The 17812-nt window shown below is 44.1% G+C and overlaps 1 protein-coding gene and 1 non-coding gene across 2 annotated transcripts; both read left to right on the top strand.

Annotated features, from left to right (window-relative positions):
- The first annotated feature begins 10220 nt into the window (after positions 1-10220).
- Positions 10221-14771, top strand: RPL23 (ribosomal protein L23). The gene is made up of 5 exons (XM_048830495.2): positions 10221-10350; positions 11872-11955; positions 12587-12715; positions 14219-14332; positions 14639-14771. Exons 1-5 carry the CDS (start codon positions 10338-10340, stop codon positions 14719-14721), a joined length of 423 nt encoding a protein of 140 aa, XP_048686452.1. The 5' UTR covers positions 10221-10337; the 3' UTR covers positions 14722-14771.
- On the top strand, positions 12391-12523 carry LOC125626931 (small nucleolar RNA SNORA21). Its single transcript, XR_007353868.2, has one exon. It is a non-coding gene; the product is annotated as a small nucleolar RNA SNORA21 (small nucleolar RNA).
- Positions 14772-17812: the final 3041 nt, after the last annotated feature.

The raw sequence follows: 17812 nt of genomic DNA, 5'->3' as shown, positions 1-17812 counted from the left end.
CATTAATAAGAGATTAGTTAGCAATTAACCACACTTTCTTACAAATCCTGACTTCTTGCAATTTTTGCTTTAATTAAAATAAATACTTTTATAAACTTTTATAATATTTTGTATTTGCTAACTTCATAATGATTAAATCAGGGTTGTTTAATTTCTCATAAATAGGACATCTGAAAAGATATTGGAGTTTAGCTATGCAAGGGTGGTTGATTTAATTAATCAATAGATGTGTAGTTTCAACTTTCAGCAATTACTGTAAGAGAAAGAGACAGAATTCTATAGTACCTGCAACACATCAAAAGCAAATTACCTATCCTAAGAGCACATGGAGGGCATCTAGATTTGAACCATGGACCGCTTGATCTGTAGTTCTATATGTTACCCTTTAACCACGGCTCATGTCCAAAGTCTGTTTTATTTTACCAGCTATGATTGTGGAATGACAGATGCTAAAGTAACATCATGGTCTGAATTTACACTGTTTTTTTTCCAATGGGGGAAGTGGACTGGAGTCTGAAAACAACAAGCAAAGGTGGTGCACATCTGAATCTCAGAAGAGTATGAGCTGGAGTAAGATGCTCTGCCATCTACATGGACCTAAGCAAAGGGAAATCTATGTCGCCATAATTTAGAACTGTATCAAAAGCCCACTGAAGTTAAAGGAAGTTTTTCCTTTGCCGTGCTTACAATGACAGGCAGAAGTGTCAAATTGTCACTCTATAACTTGAATTTCTGACTGTAGCAAACAAGCTGTCTATGCACCTGATTGAGTTTCCAAGTGGTCATGTTCAGACATACAGCCATTCCTTCAAATCCTTTTTCATTTATTTACAATTGTTTGGAGAGCCATGCATATCTGAAAGACCCTGTTGGGCAAAAATACTAATCTCCAGCTCCAAGAAGCTGTGGGAGTATAGTGGTGATAGAACAAGAGCTGCTGGGTTTAAATATATCTGCCCTGTGTGTGTGATTATGTTTTATGGTTTCTTTAAATTAAACTTATTAGAATGAATGGTGCTGAATATATAGTTCAAGCAACTTAGATGAATATATTACAAATACCTATAAAAGAAAATATACGGCCCTTTAGTCAGTGAGATAAATATACAGATATTCAGTGACATCCATTAGTCTAATATTCTTGCTTTCCTAAACATATTTTCAAAGCCAACCCCTATTTCTTGAACAACGATGATTGCTATTTGGAGACAGGCTTTAATGCCAGCAATGCACACTCGCATCAAGCCAGGCCACACGCAGCTTGTTCATTTCAAGATTCTGCTCAAAAATTGACTTCCCTCTTTTTTAACCCTGCAGAGGGCTTGATCTGGCCTACCTCAAATACCGTCTCTTATCACCTAGCCCAACACGCCCCAAACCTTTAAAAGCAGTTTAACAAAGCCACTTGGGCCCCTCCTTTACCCCCAAAGACAGGAACCACTGCTCTGCACACACTCCCCACCTAATCCTTTGTGACTACCTAGGGGGCACACCCCATGCTTTGGGAAACACTGGGCCTTCTCCTTGTCTCTCTACATAACCCCCCTTCTGTTAGAGCAAGAACCTTCTTCTCTATAGCACCTGTCATCTGAAATAGGCTGTAACTCTCCACTTCGTTGACTCAGACATCACCTGAAAGCCCGATCTTTTATTCCGGGCTCTTCATTTCTTGGGCTTTCTACTAGTAATATATTATTTTCATCAGCCTTGTAAAATTCTACTCCTCAACATAGAGTGAATAATTTTTTTCATGGCTACATTTAAAAAATATCATTAAGGTGTTCATCTTCATGGCAAAGGGTGAGTAGATTCTGTGGCGTGGCCAGTACATTTCCATTACTGTTTCAGAAGTGTGATGTAATTACATATCAGCATTTGGGGAGGTGGTTCACATGCAAGGCACTAAACAAGATGGACTTGCATGGCCAATAGCAACTGAGCCATAGGCCAATGCATCAAAACCAAAATATATTACACTCAAACTTAAAACTAAATCCAGAATTTTAAAATATGAGAATACTTATAAACACATATGAAAAAAACATAAAGCAATTAAACCATATGCAATCACCTTACCACTTGCCTTTCCCTTACTTTAGTGGCTGACCATGCCAATAGGATAATCGCTCAGATCACAGATATACTGTCAGTTCCTAATAAATGTTCTATTTTCTGAGAGGTCGTAGAAAGAGGCATTCAGGTCAAAAGCAGGGAAAGCCATTTTGATCTCAAGTGGCAATACAAATTACAATATAATAAATAATGGGGTGTGCTTTCCACCTTTCCAGAGCCACATGGACAGAGGCAGTTATATTTCTCAATGCCAATATATCAGCCTTCTGAGTAAGCTGTATACATAGATTGGAAAAGGACAGCTATAAAGGCCCTACTTAACTTGTTATTGCACAAACTAAGTATCTGGCATACCCATGAGTCTTTTTAACAAGGGGGAAACCAGGTGACATATTTATAATGGAAACAACTGCCATGTCTAGGTGCTTATTAATGACTTCTAATCTCTGCTTGATTAGGGATTTCACATTTTTAAACTTGAATCTAATCATTTTCCAATTCTGAGAAACCTAGTGAATGCAAAGAATTTTGAATATACTCGGACCAAGGAAGTTTATGTGAAAAATCCCTGCTGAGCTGTTCATCTAAGCATAACCTTGACAAATGTTGTGGATGCATACCATGAACGTGAAGCCAAGAATTTATATCACAGAAACTTGCATTGCACAGTATTTGGGCTGTGTTACATTGTATTTCTCTCAGTTGTTACAAACCACATGTTTATTGTCAGTGGTTAATTTTGCAGCCATGAAATGGCAAGGTATTTGTTTGCTACTGAAGTAATTATTTTAAACATGTACTTCCCATTATTAACTTTCAAGCCATCAGGATACTTTGCTAGTGTTGTACAGGGACGGCTCAGAAGGCAGGATAGTTGAACTATTACACTCAGTATCACTTGTAGTTCCATCCTGACATTAGGTTTAGACAATCCCAGAATAAATTAAAATAATTTACTGCCACAGGATGAAAACGTCTTTCACATTGTGGCTAAATTGCTTTGAGATTCACAAAATCACAAGGGCTGAAATCTAATAATATTAAGGAGAAAATGAAAGCGAGTTAATCCATTCTGATGACCACTCAAGGATTCATTAAAAGCTCAGACACAACCCTCCTTGATTTTTCAGCCACAAATTAACTAGTGATTTTTGGATCCCTTTAAGAAATGCTCAGGGTGGGTATCTGGAGTTGAACCAAAGACTGCTTGGTCAACAGTCAAATGTTCTATAACCAACTATACCTCTTCAGCTGGCAGAAGTGTGGAGAAGAGGGGGTTCCATGGAAAAAAATGTCCAACCAGGAACTGAGACATTCTAGGCCCAATAATTCATATATTGTAAATATTCTGCATCCAGCATACAGCAGTGAAGCAATCAAAATAAAAACCAAGAACGTATTGTTATGAATCCTGGCTTACTGGAAGTGCCCCTTATAGCTAAACCTGTGAACTGCTTCTAATATCAGCACTTCTCTGTGCACGTGGGATGCTTCTTAACTGTCTCTTCTCTCTTCTGGACTTGCCTCTGGCCACAAAGGTGGCTCTGTACTGTGGGATAATCCTCCTGTATTAGCTGTCTTGCTGTAAAAAAAAAACACGGGGGAGGCAAGGGGCTCCGGTTTTACTGCAAGGTAAACTAGGCAAGAAAACCCCCACGATGCTGGTGCTGGTGTTGCCTAGGTACCTCATAGTATTAGGATCCTCACACTTTTTGCCACACACTGAAAAACCCCCCACCCTTTTTTGCTCCAAGTGGCTCCTTCTCTCCCAGAAGGCCCCCCACCCAAGACATATACAAAGATGTGATCACGCTCCCCCTGCTGGACACTCATCAGGCTGCAGTGTGTGGCTCACTTACTGAGCTCGTCTAAGCCCACTGAGTCTGAGCAGCACGTAGGTTCTCCCTCTGGCCTCTCGGGCTCACTCCTCGGGTAAAGATTCCCTGTCCAGTACTCCTCCTCAGAAGAGAGACCCTGTGGCCCAGGTGGTCTCTGGCCCCAGATCTCTACTAACCCCACAAGTCTCCCCAGCCTGCCTTTTCCCAGCACTCCCCCCACAAAGCTGCTCTGGTTTACAGTTTAACCCGCTGGGACAAAAACAACGAGGAGGACTTGTGGCACCTTAGAGACTAACAAATTTATTTGGGGATAAGCTTTCGTGGGCTAAAACCCACTTCATCAGATGCATGGAGTGGAACATACAGTTGGGAGGTATAAATACACAGTACATGAAAAGATGGGAGTTGCCTTACCAAGTGGTGGCAGAATTCGTAACTTTTACAAAGGTCAGAAGAGAACCATTAGATCATCCAGTCTCACCTCCTCTATGGCACAGGCCGTTAATTTCCACCCAAATACCCAAAGACTTTAGTTAGACCAAAACATTTCAGTCCCTAGGAAACAAAAGTGTATTTGAGGAAGAGAACAACAAAGAGAACTTTAGCCTTGAATTAGGGACTTAAATTGAAATCATAGGCTCTACCACTAAGCTATACCTCCTCTGTATAAACAGATCACTGCCTAAAACTGTCACAACATATACTCACCCTCTCCCTCCTATTGCCTTCCTGGAGCCTGTTTTATCTCCACCCCCTCCCCCTTCCCATACAACATCAATAATTCTGTTAACCCTGATGACAGCTACTTGTATTCTGCCAGGGAAGAATCAGGCCCAGACGTCAGGCTGGCCTATATGAGGGACATTTTGCAGAGTTAACCCACTGGGATTAGCAATACTGGGAAACCGAGTGTAGATGGAGCATCTACATGTTAAGCACTGTAATGCCTAGATCTGCCAGGCGTGGGGTTAGATGATCTGATGCTGGTAGCTTGCTCCCTGTCTTCAGTGACGCCTTTGAGGAGCAGTGGACACTGTCCAGGGTTCTCTGCTCGGTGTCCCCATCTGGTTCCCTTCATTTGACCCTTTAACCACACTCCTGTCCCTGTTATTTCATTAGTTGTCCCCCCGTAAAACAGTAGAGCTAAACTGAGGCAGATTATCTATTGAAAGCCATCTTCCCATTATCTTCCCATTTGGGGATAAGCGTGTGCATTGTTCCTGTTACAAGACTCGCTCTCCTTTCATTTAACACACTCTCAGTGTGAGATCCTGGGCTCTTCATCCACCAAACCCACCCACTTTGTTATTGAAAGCGAACATCTCTCTGTGGTTCTCACAATGAATAGCATTGAAACAGCCCTTACTGAGAGACTAAAGTAAAACAATTATTAAAGGGGATTCATTACTGTCACTCTTTCCCTTGTTAATTTCAATGAAAGATAAAATATAGCATGGAGAGACTGTTAATGAACTCGAGTGACTTTGCTTGGGAATGCTGCTCTTATTTACTATTAAGCTGCATTTATTTGGTCTTTCTAAATCACACTGCACTTTGTAAGAAGGTAGCACCCACGCAGGTAGCAAGCAACCTCTTGAGCTACACACATACTCATCACTGAGCTACAGCCCCGCTGCTAGAGCTAATGTGAGGTATGCCACCCAAACCCTACTTGTTAGAGCTGGAATATTACTTCTAGCACTTTTTTCTCTGCTCAAATTACAGAATCTGTGATTACACATGATCAAATCCAAATCCACAGTTAGGGCTAGTGGAAAAAGAGCAAAACCAAATCTAATTGAGATGAATTGTAAAAAAGAATTATGATCTTAATTTGAGTTTTCCCCCACACCACGCCCAACTGTAGATTTTGGTTTGGTTGTGTGTATTCACTGCAATGGGGACCTAAATCAAATGTGCTGATTTTGTAATGGAAAAAATTCAAAGAAAATGAAAAGGAGTACTTGTGGCACCTTAGAGACTAACCAATTTATTTGAGCATTCCACAGTATGCATCCGATGAAGTGAGCTGTAGCTCACGAAAGCTTATGCTCAAATAAATTGGTTAGTCTCTAAGGTGCCACAAGTACTCCTTTTCTTTTTGCGAATACAGACTAACATGGCTGTTACTCTGAAACCTGTCAAAGAAAATGAATATTATTGTTCAGTTTTGAACTGAAAATTTAATTTCAGTTGTTCAGGGGTTTTTATCTTAATTTTTAAATTATTGCTTTAAGGCGTATGGTTTGGGTTCTGCATCCCACACAAACTTTCTCTCCCTTTTTATTTAAAAGCGCCACTTTGTGTCACTCGTTTTTTGTTTGTTTTGTCTTTTCTTCCAGTGGGGGGGAACAGAGACACAAACCCTTTTTTAAAAGAATTTTTGACAAGCAAAACAAGCATTTCCTTTCAACATTTTTTCACTGAAGAAAAAAAGAAAAAATTTCAAACAGACCAAAAACTGTGAATATTTTTTGCTGTTGAAAAAGTCATTTTTCATCCCAAAATATTTTTCAACATCTCTGTGGCAAAGAGAGGATTTCATGTATACCTCTGTCTTCTAACTGCTACTCAGGCTGCACAATTACAGTAATCTGATTCTAGCTTTTTCAAGTGTTTTAAGATGCTTATACTGGTGAAGAAGAGAGATCTTACTGCACCTGGAAGTGTGAGACTCTCAGGAATCACTCCTGCTCCTCTTTCATTTTCCTTTCTTTTTCAGGTTCTAACCAATATTGTAGAATTTCCCTCCAAAGTTAAATCCCAAACTATCTAGTATTTATTGAATGCCAGTGATTTTATAAAGACTGATAAGAAAATAGGATAAAGTGTGACTTACTTCCTGAGTGTGTGTAGGTCAATGATAGATTTTTTTTAAAAATCAGGAGACCCGCTGGTTCAACTCCAGGTGATTGTTAAAAGGTCGTTCTTCCTGTTTTAGAACAGTACCGTGTTTTCTGTCAAATGGAGTCAATAACCCTACTGGTGAAAAATCTCTTTCTAAGCCCTAACACACCTCCAGTTTTTCCTTTAGCCAAACTTTTAAACTCTTATATCAAACTACATAGACACATAGCAAGCGGTAGAAGGATAGCGAGGGATAGACTGTTTGCCTGCAGCTTAAACCGGCCCTGTTTTAAATCCCTCTCCCTCCTGTATGCATATTGAGAGGGTGGAATGTTACACTATACCTAGGTTAGCGCACGTAAATTATAATCAGGAGTCAGGACCCCTGTGTCCTATTTGCAGTTCTGCATCAGATGTGATCTTGGAGAGATTTACTGTGTCTCAGTTTCCCCAAAGGTGAGAGTAGGATAACAAGACCTATCTCATAAGGATGTTGTCTGGCTTTATTCACCAACACCTTCAAGCACTTTTAGTTCCTCAGATGGAAGATATTATGTCCGGGGAAACAGCTATGGGAAATTTTAGGGGGAAAAGGGTGAGTGTCAATACAACCTATGCATGCTGGAGTGAAAAAGATTATTGCCATACTCCATAACACATAAAAGTCAGAATTTTTATTTAAAAATGACATCTGAGGTTTATTGAAAGGTATTTTGAAACAGCAACCCTTTAATCTGCACATAAAAAGTTGGTCTTATTGGCCTGCTAAATTCCAGCAATGTTCAAAAGACTGGTGACCAGTGGACTGATGTGACACTGGTGTGAGTTTGGGTATAGACACTCTTTTAGCGGTTTAGATCTGGCTTATATGAGTTTGGCTTGCACCCTCCTTAAATGAGCTTTTAGTTGGTCTTGTTCTTATTTTTTCCTCAAGGAAACTGCAGTGGAATGAATAAAAACAGAGCAAAGACTTCAGGATTTGGCTCAATATTGCACAGAATTTATATGAAGATTTTCCTTTTCCAAACACTTTACAAAGATTACATAATTCTCTAAATAGTCTCGTTCCCACCCAATTTCCTTTGTCCGTGAAAATTACAGCCAAGCGGTTAAGAGTGTTGCCAACTGTCACAATTTTATCACAAGTCTCACGATATTTGATGTTTTTCTCAAAGCCCCAGCTGCTGGAGTCAGGTTATTACTTGAAAATCTCAGCCTTCATTTCAACAAAAAGTCATTGGAGCCGCCATGGCTGCAGGAAAAAGCTTGAAAATGTAAATCTTAAATGTTCCTACACCAGAGGTGAAATAAAGAGAATCCCAAATTTAATATTAAAAGCTAAATAACTTCTCTGTGCCGTAGGGTATGTCCACACTAGAAACACAATGGCACAGCTGCAGTGCTGTTGTAGTATAGACACTTACTACAGCAAAGACAGGAGTTCTTCTGTCTCTGTAGTAAATCTACCTTTCTGAGAGGCAGGGGCTAGGTTGACGGAAGAATTAGAATTCTTCCATCGACTTAGCGGTGTCTACACTGGGACTTAGGTCACCTTAATTACATCGCACAGGGGGTGAATTTTTTCACAGCCCTGAGCGATGTGGCTAAACCAGCTTAATTTTGTGAGGTAGGCCAGTCCCCAGTTTTCATATCTATGAAGTGCAGCTGCATGGGCAGCGGGTACCACAGGCCGGGGGAGGCTAAGCCTCCCCAAACAGCCCAGCGTGGCCCCACCCATGCTCCAGCTCCAGACCCCTTCCGGCTTCCTGTTCTTTGCCCTGCTTGGGGCTAGGGCTGCCTGTGGCTGGGACTTGGGGCAGCTGGGGCCAGTGCTCATGCTGCTTGGTGCTCTGCTGGAGCTGGGGGCACCAGGCCATACCTCCCGTCTGGCACTCCGGGGCTGGGGCCAGTGGGGCTGGGGCTGTGCTGCCCACACAGCTCTCCAGGGTTAGGGGCACTCGGGTGGCTCGGGGCCGGGGTTGGGGGGCTCTGGGCTCCGGTGGGGGAGGGCCTTGGGCAGAAGGGGTGGCTAGCCTCCCCCAGTGGGCAGTCCACGCGCTGCTCATGTGCGGCTGCCACCTTTGTAAAGTGCTTTGAGATCTGCGGAAGAAAAGTGCTATACAAATATTATTACTTGAACCCACGGCAAAGTCAAAGCCCTGTGTTTATGACCTTGCTGCCTGCTAGCGTGGCTACTCACACAATCCCAGAATACTGGCCGTTCCTGGAACTTCAGGCAACGGTGTGGACCTGCCCCCACTGGCATGACCTCATATGCCATTTTGAAGAACGCGCCACTCTACCTCTGCCGGTGTGACACCATCCACACAACCCCCATTCAATACTGGTTTTGTCACTGTACCAGAAGGGGAGAAACCTTAGAAAAGCAGGACTGACTGTTTTAAAACATGAAGGGCCTGCCTATTGCCTGCTGCCTTAGAATTGAATGAGAGGTCACAAATTCTGCATTGTTACTTTACTCAGCAGGCTCCTGGATGGGAAGAGGAGGAGGCATGGCTGGGAGGAGAAAAGGCTTCTTTCAAAACAAATCTATCTGATAATTAACAAAACTGCAAAGTGAATTCTGAAACCCCCCTAAAAGGGCTTCTTTACAATCGATCATCCCTAAGTATATTGCAGTTATTTAGGGCCAGATTTCATCCAGATCCTGCAATACAGAAGTTTGCATTGTGGAAAAATCTGTTTCTCTGAGCTGCTGACATTTCACTCCGCAGGAACCAAATATCGTTTCGACTGGATCTAGTCTCGGTTTTGATGCTCCCATAGATGTCACGGGTTTTCTGTGATTATTTGCCTTCTTGGGCAAGATTCTCTATTTTCTCTCAGTGGTTTTAATTTAAGTCTGCTCCAGTTAATTTCCAACTCATATCCTGCAAGAGGAGTGCCACGGCCTTAGCTGGGACCTTCTCGAAATGAGGATGAACTCTTAAGGCATGCAGATCTGCTGCCCTTGATTGGGCCAGCAACACAGATGCTGAAACAAGCAGGGCTGCATGCAGCGATTTAATAGGCAGAGACTTGCATGGATACAAAATTTGTATCCGCCTCCGATCCGCAAAAATGGTCGGCGGATATAAAGCGGATATCTGCAGAATTCTTGCCCCAGCACTGGGTTAAGGGGTGTTTGGATGGGAATAAAACTGAGGTCCTGCCCACCCCAAAGCACTTGATACCAGAGCAAGGTTGTTACCCCAGGTGCCCTGGCCAAAATCCAATGCTGCGGGGGGGAGGGATTTGCCTTTGCAAATGCCCCCCTTCCCCATCAAGCTAGCACCCACCCTTCCTCCCTCTCGTGCCTGCGTTTGGTGGGCTAAGAATCTTCCATGAATCGGTTGCAGTTCCCCATTTTGCCTCCATAGGTGGCACTGTGGTGCACTGAGACGATCAGCGACTACAGAGACCAGAGCGCCGTTCCTTATCACGTGATGAGGGTCTAGGAATTGACTGCGAGGGAGGTCACCGCCTCCGAGCCGTCGTGTGACGTAGTAGGCCGTGCGCCGTGCGGAACTAATATCCCGGCAGCCTTTGCGGGCCTCTTTCTCTTTTTTCAGCCACAAGATGTCCAAGCGAGGTGAGGCCCGGTCGCCCCTCGGGGCGGGGAGAATCCGTCGCCATCCTCCGGCCCCACGGGTCACGCGGCTCCGGGACCCGGGGGGATGGACTAGGGGGAGCCGGGGCTCCCTTCGGGGCCGGGTCTGAGGGAGGGAAAGAAGCGGGGATAGGCCCGCTGGGGACGGGGACTGGCGGGTCCCGCTGAAGGGGTGCGGGAGCCCGAGCCCTGGAGGTGCGGAGGTTTGAGGCATTTGTGTGGGGGGGGCAGAAGGGGGCGTTGGACGGTCCATAGCTGGGGGGCGCTTTCAGGGTGAGGCCTTATCTTGGAATGGGGGGTGCTGAGGCCCATGTGGGTGAGAAATTAGGGTCGAAATAAGATCCCAGGTGCAAGCCCTAATTGGGGGAAGGGGGGAAGCTCAGGACCTGGGATTGTCCCATGGCTGGAAACTGCTCCTCGCACCTCGGCATGCGAGAGGAGGAACAAGCCCTGTAAGTGAGAGACGGAAAAGTAGCTGAGAGAGAGGGTGCTTTCCTTGGGTTGAGTAACGTGTGTGATGCCTAGATGCGACAGGGATGGGCAGGTTAAAAATACCCTGGCCTGAGTGGAGCGTTTTAAATCGCATTTTCTTTAAAAATAGCCGGTTAAAATAGGGTTCGAGACTGTTTGGATAATTGTGCTGTTGCAATTTTAGATTAAAACTTATTACAGATTGAGAGATGAGTCTGCTCTTTTTAATAATGCCCCCTGGCTGGCAAGGGATTTTATTTGAATTATGGCGTGATATAGGCAAAAAACCAAAATCTTGCCAGTGACAACCCTGGTGCTGCAAATATTTAAATAGATGTGTAACTTTATTCACATATAAGCATTTATAGCCTCGGAGACTAGAATGGTATTTTTCATTAAAAACATCTCTTCCTGTAAAATCTGTCATTCGAAACAAGACTGTGCCATTGTTAACAGTGAAGAATTATTTCAGTACATTAACAAAGTTTTTGTGAATTTTCTCATATGCCCTGGACCAAAATTTTCAAAAATAGCTCCAAATTAGGTGCAAATTTAGGCAGTTGTGGTTGGGATTTTTGGAAGTGCCTAATGACTTAGTAGCACAAGTCTTCTAGTGCATCAGAAGATGGTATAGGTTGCAAACATGCACTGGCTATTTGCTTGCCAATTTTGTGTTTGAGTTTGTGTCGAGGATGTTAATGTGAGACTTGAGCTTGTCTCTTTCAGTAGATATGAACAGTTTTCAGGGCAAAACTTAGGAGGAACAAAACCTATGTAATTTCCACATAAATGTCACTAACAATTAGGAAACTAAAGAACCACCAGAAAACATCCACTTTAGATTGTAAAAGGGGGGTGGGGGGAGAGTGAAGAACTAGTAACACAAGTAAAAATGTGATTCGGGTTCTAAAAATCACTTCTAGGTAAAATTATTGTTTAAATAAAATAATCAGATGTATTATTTTTAATCATGATTCATATCATCCCTGACATAGGAAAGAGGTTACAAATATTCTTCTATTTAACCTACAGGACGTGGTGGTTCGTCCGGTGCGAAATTCCGTATTTCCCTCGGTCTTCCCGTGGGAGCTGTGATTAACTGTGCAGATAACACAGGTGAGTCTGTCTGGTTCCCTTCTGGAGTCAATATCACTTGTTTCTGCTTCAGCAGCCCTTCTGCCTTGCTGTTTATCTGGTTAGGGTTTGTGTAGGTAACTGACTAAAGGAAACCAGGGGTTGGAAGTTGAAGCCAGGCAAATTTGCATTATAAGTTAAGGTGCTAGTTTTTAACAGTGAGGGTAATTAACCATTGGAACAACTGGGTAGGCTCTCAATCACTCTGAGAGAGATGCTGCTTAAGGTCAAACTGAAATTATGGGCTTGACACAGAAATGACTGGGTTATGCCAGGAATCAGACTAGATGATCATAATGGTTCCTTCTGGTCTTAACATCTGTGTATCTGTTAGTCTGTTTCTGTAGAATTTCAATTTATTGCTCAATACTGATGCTAAAAAATGCATCCTACCTCAGAAGCAACAACAGCAGCTTCCCCCTTCTGAAAAGCACTTGCTGGGTCTGTGGTCAGTGACTCAGTGAGTTGTCGTGGAAGGGCTTAAAAAAGGCATCACTTTTGGGTGAGGTGGCGGCATGTGCTGTAAACTTCAATGAGCGGTGTGACGGTGATCCATGAGGGGACATCTATTATGTGATGAGTTGGCTAATTCAAAATGTTTTTTTCCTCGTAGGTGCCAAGAACTTGTACATCATCTCCGTAAAGGGGATTAAGGGGCGCCTGAACAGGCTGCCAGCTGCTGGTGTAGGCGACATGGTCATGGCTACTGTCAAGAAGGGCAAGCCTGAGCTCAGGAAGAAGGGTGAGTGTTGGAAGTGCAGGTGGCAAATTTACATTCTCTACACACAGTGTCCCATGGGCTGTTCTGTAAGTGTCTGCTACAGACATGCTGTCCTGTAGGATTAAGACCTTAGCTGCCCAGATTTCCCACAAGTGCTACACACATGATTTGTTTCTTTGGGGAGGGAGGTGGGAATACTGTCTGGACAGAACTAAGTTGTATTTGTCACCAGGTATAACACAAACTGGGCACACAAACATTGTTATCCATGTAGAGTATGCTGGGTCTAACCTTGATGTAAGATGATCGCAGCATTGCAGCTCATACCCAAGGCAGAACTAGGACTGACATAACAGCACGATCTCAACAGGCCTCCATCAGCTGGTGGACTTCCTAGTCTCTTGTAGACTGCCCTTCCTCTGGGAGATGGAAAGGCAGCCCTTCCACATGGGAGGAGCAAGGCAGTTTCAACATACCAATAATGATGCTAGAAGTAGGCAGCCGGTCTCTGAAGCAGCAGCTTCCCCCTTCTAAAAAGCACTTGCTGGGTCTGTGCTCAGTGGCTCCGCGAGTTGTCGTGGAAGGGGATAGCAAAACCTCACTTTTGGGTGAGGTTAGCAGCAGCATGTGCTGTTAACTTCAATGAGTGGCGTGACAGTCCTGAAAGTTCACATTCTGGTTTGATTATTAGTATACATTTTTTCGATTAGTCTTAAGTGTTTGGGGAAGGGTTTTCCCTTCTGGATGTCTCTGTGGGGAGTGACCTTGCATCTGGAAGTGTGGCCAGGTTTACCTTACAAAAGGCTGTTTGAGCACTGGGTTAGAACATGAATGGTATTGAGTCACTCGGGTGTAGATTCAAGTGTAACATTGCATTGGACTAGTTTTTATTTTAATTGAGAGATAGATAGAGATATATCTATATATATACACACACACACACACACACACAAATGCAAAACTGGATTTTTCCCTCTGAACCAGCACAATGAATGCATGCTCAGCAGAGAAGTGGTCTTAGCCCTTTTTAAACTAAATATCAAAGACTTGCAATCAGAGTAAATGTGTGGAGCAGTGTTTAGGGTGGAAACCTGCTTTAAATACTTGTCATAAATGTAGTTCCGGTGAAAGGCTTTGTCTTGACAGGCTGGGAAACTGCAGATCCCCTTTGCTCACAGAGCAGACAATAGCCAGGAGGACTGTTCCTACCTCAACTCTACTCGTCACGGTTTCTGTAGCCCATCCAGTCCTTGGCGTTACAGATGAAGCTATCAACAAAAACATTTGTGACATGGATGCTTGGTGGTAATAACTTCAGTGGCAATCCTCGTACAACAGGAAACCTTTACTGGGACCAAAATCCCATATGCCATCCAGATGCACATTGAGGCCTTGCAAGGGTAGGGCTCAGATGAGGACGCTTACTGTTGAGCACGGCATTGAACCTGGGTGATTCCTTTTGAGTTTCTGCTGTTGGTTTGTACTTGGAAATTTAGAATCCTCAGCTTCTCTTTCTCCCGGCAGTGCATCCGGCAGTGGTAATTCGGCAGCGGAAATCGTACCGGAGAAAAGACGGAGTGTTCCTCTATTTTGAAGACAACGCAGGAGTGATAGTAAATAACAAAGGGGAAATGAAAGGTACAGACGGCAATCTATTGCACTGGGCAAGAGCAAACTCCTAAAGAATAGTGCAGCACAAATTTCTGCATTCCTGGCCCAAGGAGAGCACCAAGGAGAGCACCTTCAGGCAAAAGGACCAAAACTATCCTTAATGCCATGAAAAGTGGGTATCTTGGATGCTCCAGCAGAGAAATACTGATGGCTCTGTTATTAACATGCTACATGCTGCCTGAACAGCACTCGCAGAAGAGGGATGTGGTCGGCGTGTCGAACATAAGCTCTGACTGGTTCTTAACTTCTCCTTTTTCTTCCCTGCTTTCACAGGCTCAGCAATCACAGGCCCCGTGGCTAAGGAATGTGCAGATCTGTGGCCCAGGATAGCCTCCAATGCTGGCAGCATCGCATAAACCCGCGCCATCCTCTTTGTAAAGATAAAATAAAAGTGGTTGCTCCAAAATTTCTAATGTCTGTGTTGATACTGTAAAACTTGGAACACCACCTCCCTGAGAAACCTGGATAAGGTGCTCCATGGGGGCTTGGCTGCCTGGGGAGAGTTTACCTTAAGAGCTTTAGTCATATAGGTATAATACCCTGTGTGGATACACTTAAAAGTATGATTTTTTTTGTTGAGCTTAAACTCCAAGGGTCTCTAATACCAAAAGAAGAGCCTCTAGAAAGAGTTGTACTGGTATAACAATATCTGTTTAAAATCATCCCGTGGATTATACTAAAATTACTTTCTTGTGTAGACAAGGTCCGAGGTGCCAATAGGAATACAGCAATTTGGCTTTAAAAGTTGTGACTCGTATGCACCAGGAGACAGATCTTTATGAAATAACCCATGACAGAATAATTTTCTTTGCACTGCAACTCTGCCTGATATTTTTACATTAGGTGCTACGGTAGAACCTCAGTTATGAACACAAGAGTTACGAACTGACCAGTCAATCACACGCCTCATTTGGGATCAGAAGTACGCAATCAGGCAGCAGCAGAGTTAAAGGGAAAAAATAAAAACACATACAGTACTGTGCTAAATGTAAACTGCTAAAAAATAAAGGGAAAGTTTTAAAAAAAAGAATTTGACAAGGTAAGGAAACTTTCTGTGCTTGTTTCATTTAAATTAAGATACTTAAATGCAACATTTTTCTTCTACATAGTAAAGTTTGAACATAGTATTAAGTCAATGTTCAGTTGTGATCTTTTGAAAGAACAAATGTTTTGTTCAGCGTTATGAACATTTCAGAGTTACAAACCACCTCCATTCCCAAAGTGTTCGTAACTCTGAGGTTCTACTGTATAAGATGCTCAGGTGACAGACAAGCTTTGTGAGAAAAGCATTGTTTGAGTTCGACAGCATTGGTTATTGGGGCTCATGCTGCAGAGTAAGCTCTTTCAGGAAAGGAACTTTCTTATTAAGAAGAACTTGCTTAATGTGGCCCAAGGGCATAGCAGAGCCCACCACTTTTGGAGGAGGTGATGGCTGCAGCATGTGCTATTAAGCCCTAGGAATGGTGAAACAAGCTTGAAGGTGAACTAAGATGCTTCCTTTGACAAGTAATGCCACATCACAAACTGATACGTGCAGACTTGATTTCTAAATACCTTTTTAAGGGTGAGCTGATGTGCTCTCTAACTTTTTAAGACCACAGTTACAGCATTTAGGGTAAAACCTTTTGCAAAAGGTGATGATACAGGCTGCTACATAGTGCAAAAAGCTGCAGTCCTTATGCTGTGTGATGGGGCATGTCTTATTCCCCAACTTTTTTTTTTTTTTGGCTAAGTGCAGAACTGTGGATGTGAGACTCAATGGAATTGCAAATAAATCCATTTTCCTTCTTTATAGCAGCGTGTCAATTAAGGGTGTGGGGGTTTTAACCAATATGTTGATACAACCCCTAACTTTCAAGACCTTAGGGTATGTTAACACTTACGGAGCAGACACCACTAACTGGCTTTTTCGGTCAGTATTGGAACACCAACCACTTATCCATAGTTAATATCTTTCGGGGATGTCTACACAGCAAAGTTTTTGACACAACTTTTGTCTTTCACGGGTACTTAAAAAAGCCCCCCACGAAAGACAAAAGTTCTGCCGAGGCAAGTGGGAGTGTGAATGCGGCTTTGTCGACAGGGCTGGAAGTGTTTTGCCTGCAAAAGTCCTGACAAAGAGCGTTTTCACACTCTGACTTCTAGCAACAAAGAGGCTGTGTCCCTAAAAGCTGCCTGGGGTAGACGAGCCCTATGTTGAATGAAGCGCTTGTCTGTTGACATAGCTGCATCTACAGCGGGGGGTATTATGTCCACATAGCTACCTTGATTATCATACACAGTGTAAGGAGAGTGGTCAGTTTGGATGAGCTATTACCAGCAGGCGAGTGAGTGTGTGTGTGTGTGGGGGGGAAGACCTGGATTTGTGCTGGAAATGACCCACCTTGATTATCGTGCACATTGTGGGGAGAGTGGTCGCTTTGGATGGGCTATTACCAGCGGGAGAGTGAGTTTGTGTGGGGGTGGGGGTGGGGGCAGAGGGTGAGAAAACCTGGATTTGTGCTGGAAATGACCCACCTTGATTATCGTGCACATTGTGGGGAGAGTGGTCGCTTTGGATGGGCTATTACCAGCGGGAGAGTGAGTTTGTGTGGGGGTGGGGGTGGGGGTGGGGGCAGAGGGTGAGAAAACCTGGATTTGTGCTGGAAATGGCCCACCTTGATTATCATACACATTGTAAGGAGAGTGGTCACTTTGGATAAGCTATTACTAGTAGGAGAGTGGGGTGGGAGGAGGTATTGTTTCATGGTCTCTGTGTGTATATAATGTCTTCTGCAGTTTCCACGGTATGCATCCGACAAAGTGAGCTGTAGCTCAGGAAAGCTCATGCTCAAATAAACTGGTTAGTCTCTAAGGTGCCCCAAGTCCTCCTTTTCTTTTTGACCACGGGTGTGACATTTTCACACCCCTGACTCTTAGTGAGGCGCAGCTGATGTAACTTTTCAGCACACACAAACGGGCCTGCTGGGAGCAGGCATAGGGGTGGGGTTTCCTCCCCCCAGGAAGCGTTAAGGGCTTCACCTCACTTTACCATGGCCTGGGGGGGAGCGGGAAAGCCCTTTTCCCCCATGCAATAGTACTGTACGCTGAAAGTTTGGCTTTTGTCGAGCTTTGTCGGTTCGGCCCTTACCTAACTCCCTTCCCGGGGCAGCCCTTCGCTGCGCTCCCTGCAAGGTCTGCAAGTAAATGGCCGATTCTGTTTCAATTTGCTGCTGGCCCCGGGTCCCCGGCGGGCTCGCCGTGAGCACGAGGGGCCGGCTGGCGGAGGAGCCCGGCTGCCGGACGGGGCAGCCGGAGGTGGGATAGACTCCCCCGCAGGCGGTGGACGCATGGCAGAAAAGGGGGGCGGGGAGGCAGAACCTCGCCCCGGGTCGCTTTAATCTGCCCCCAAACAAACCGGCCGCCTCCGGTGACAGCCCCCGCCGCCTGCGGCTGGCGAACAGCTGA

The sequence above is a fragment of the Caretta caretta genome, chromosome 27 (genome assembly GCF_965140235.1).
Source record: "Caretta caretta isolate rCarCar2 chromosome 27, rCarCar1.hap1, whole genome shotgun sequence".
NCBI classification, from domain to species: Eukaryota; Metazoa; Chordata; order Testudines; family Cheloniidae; genus Caretta; species Caretta caretta.
Note: the sequence above shows the minus strand (reverse complement) of the source record. Positions and strands in the feature narration are given on the sequence as shown.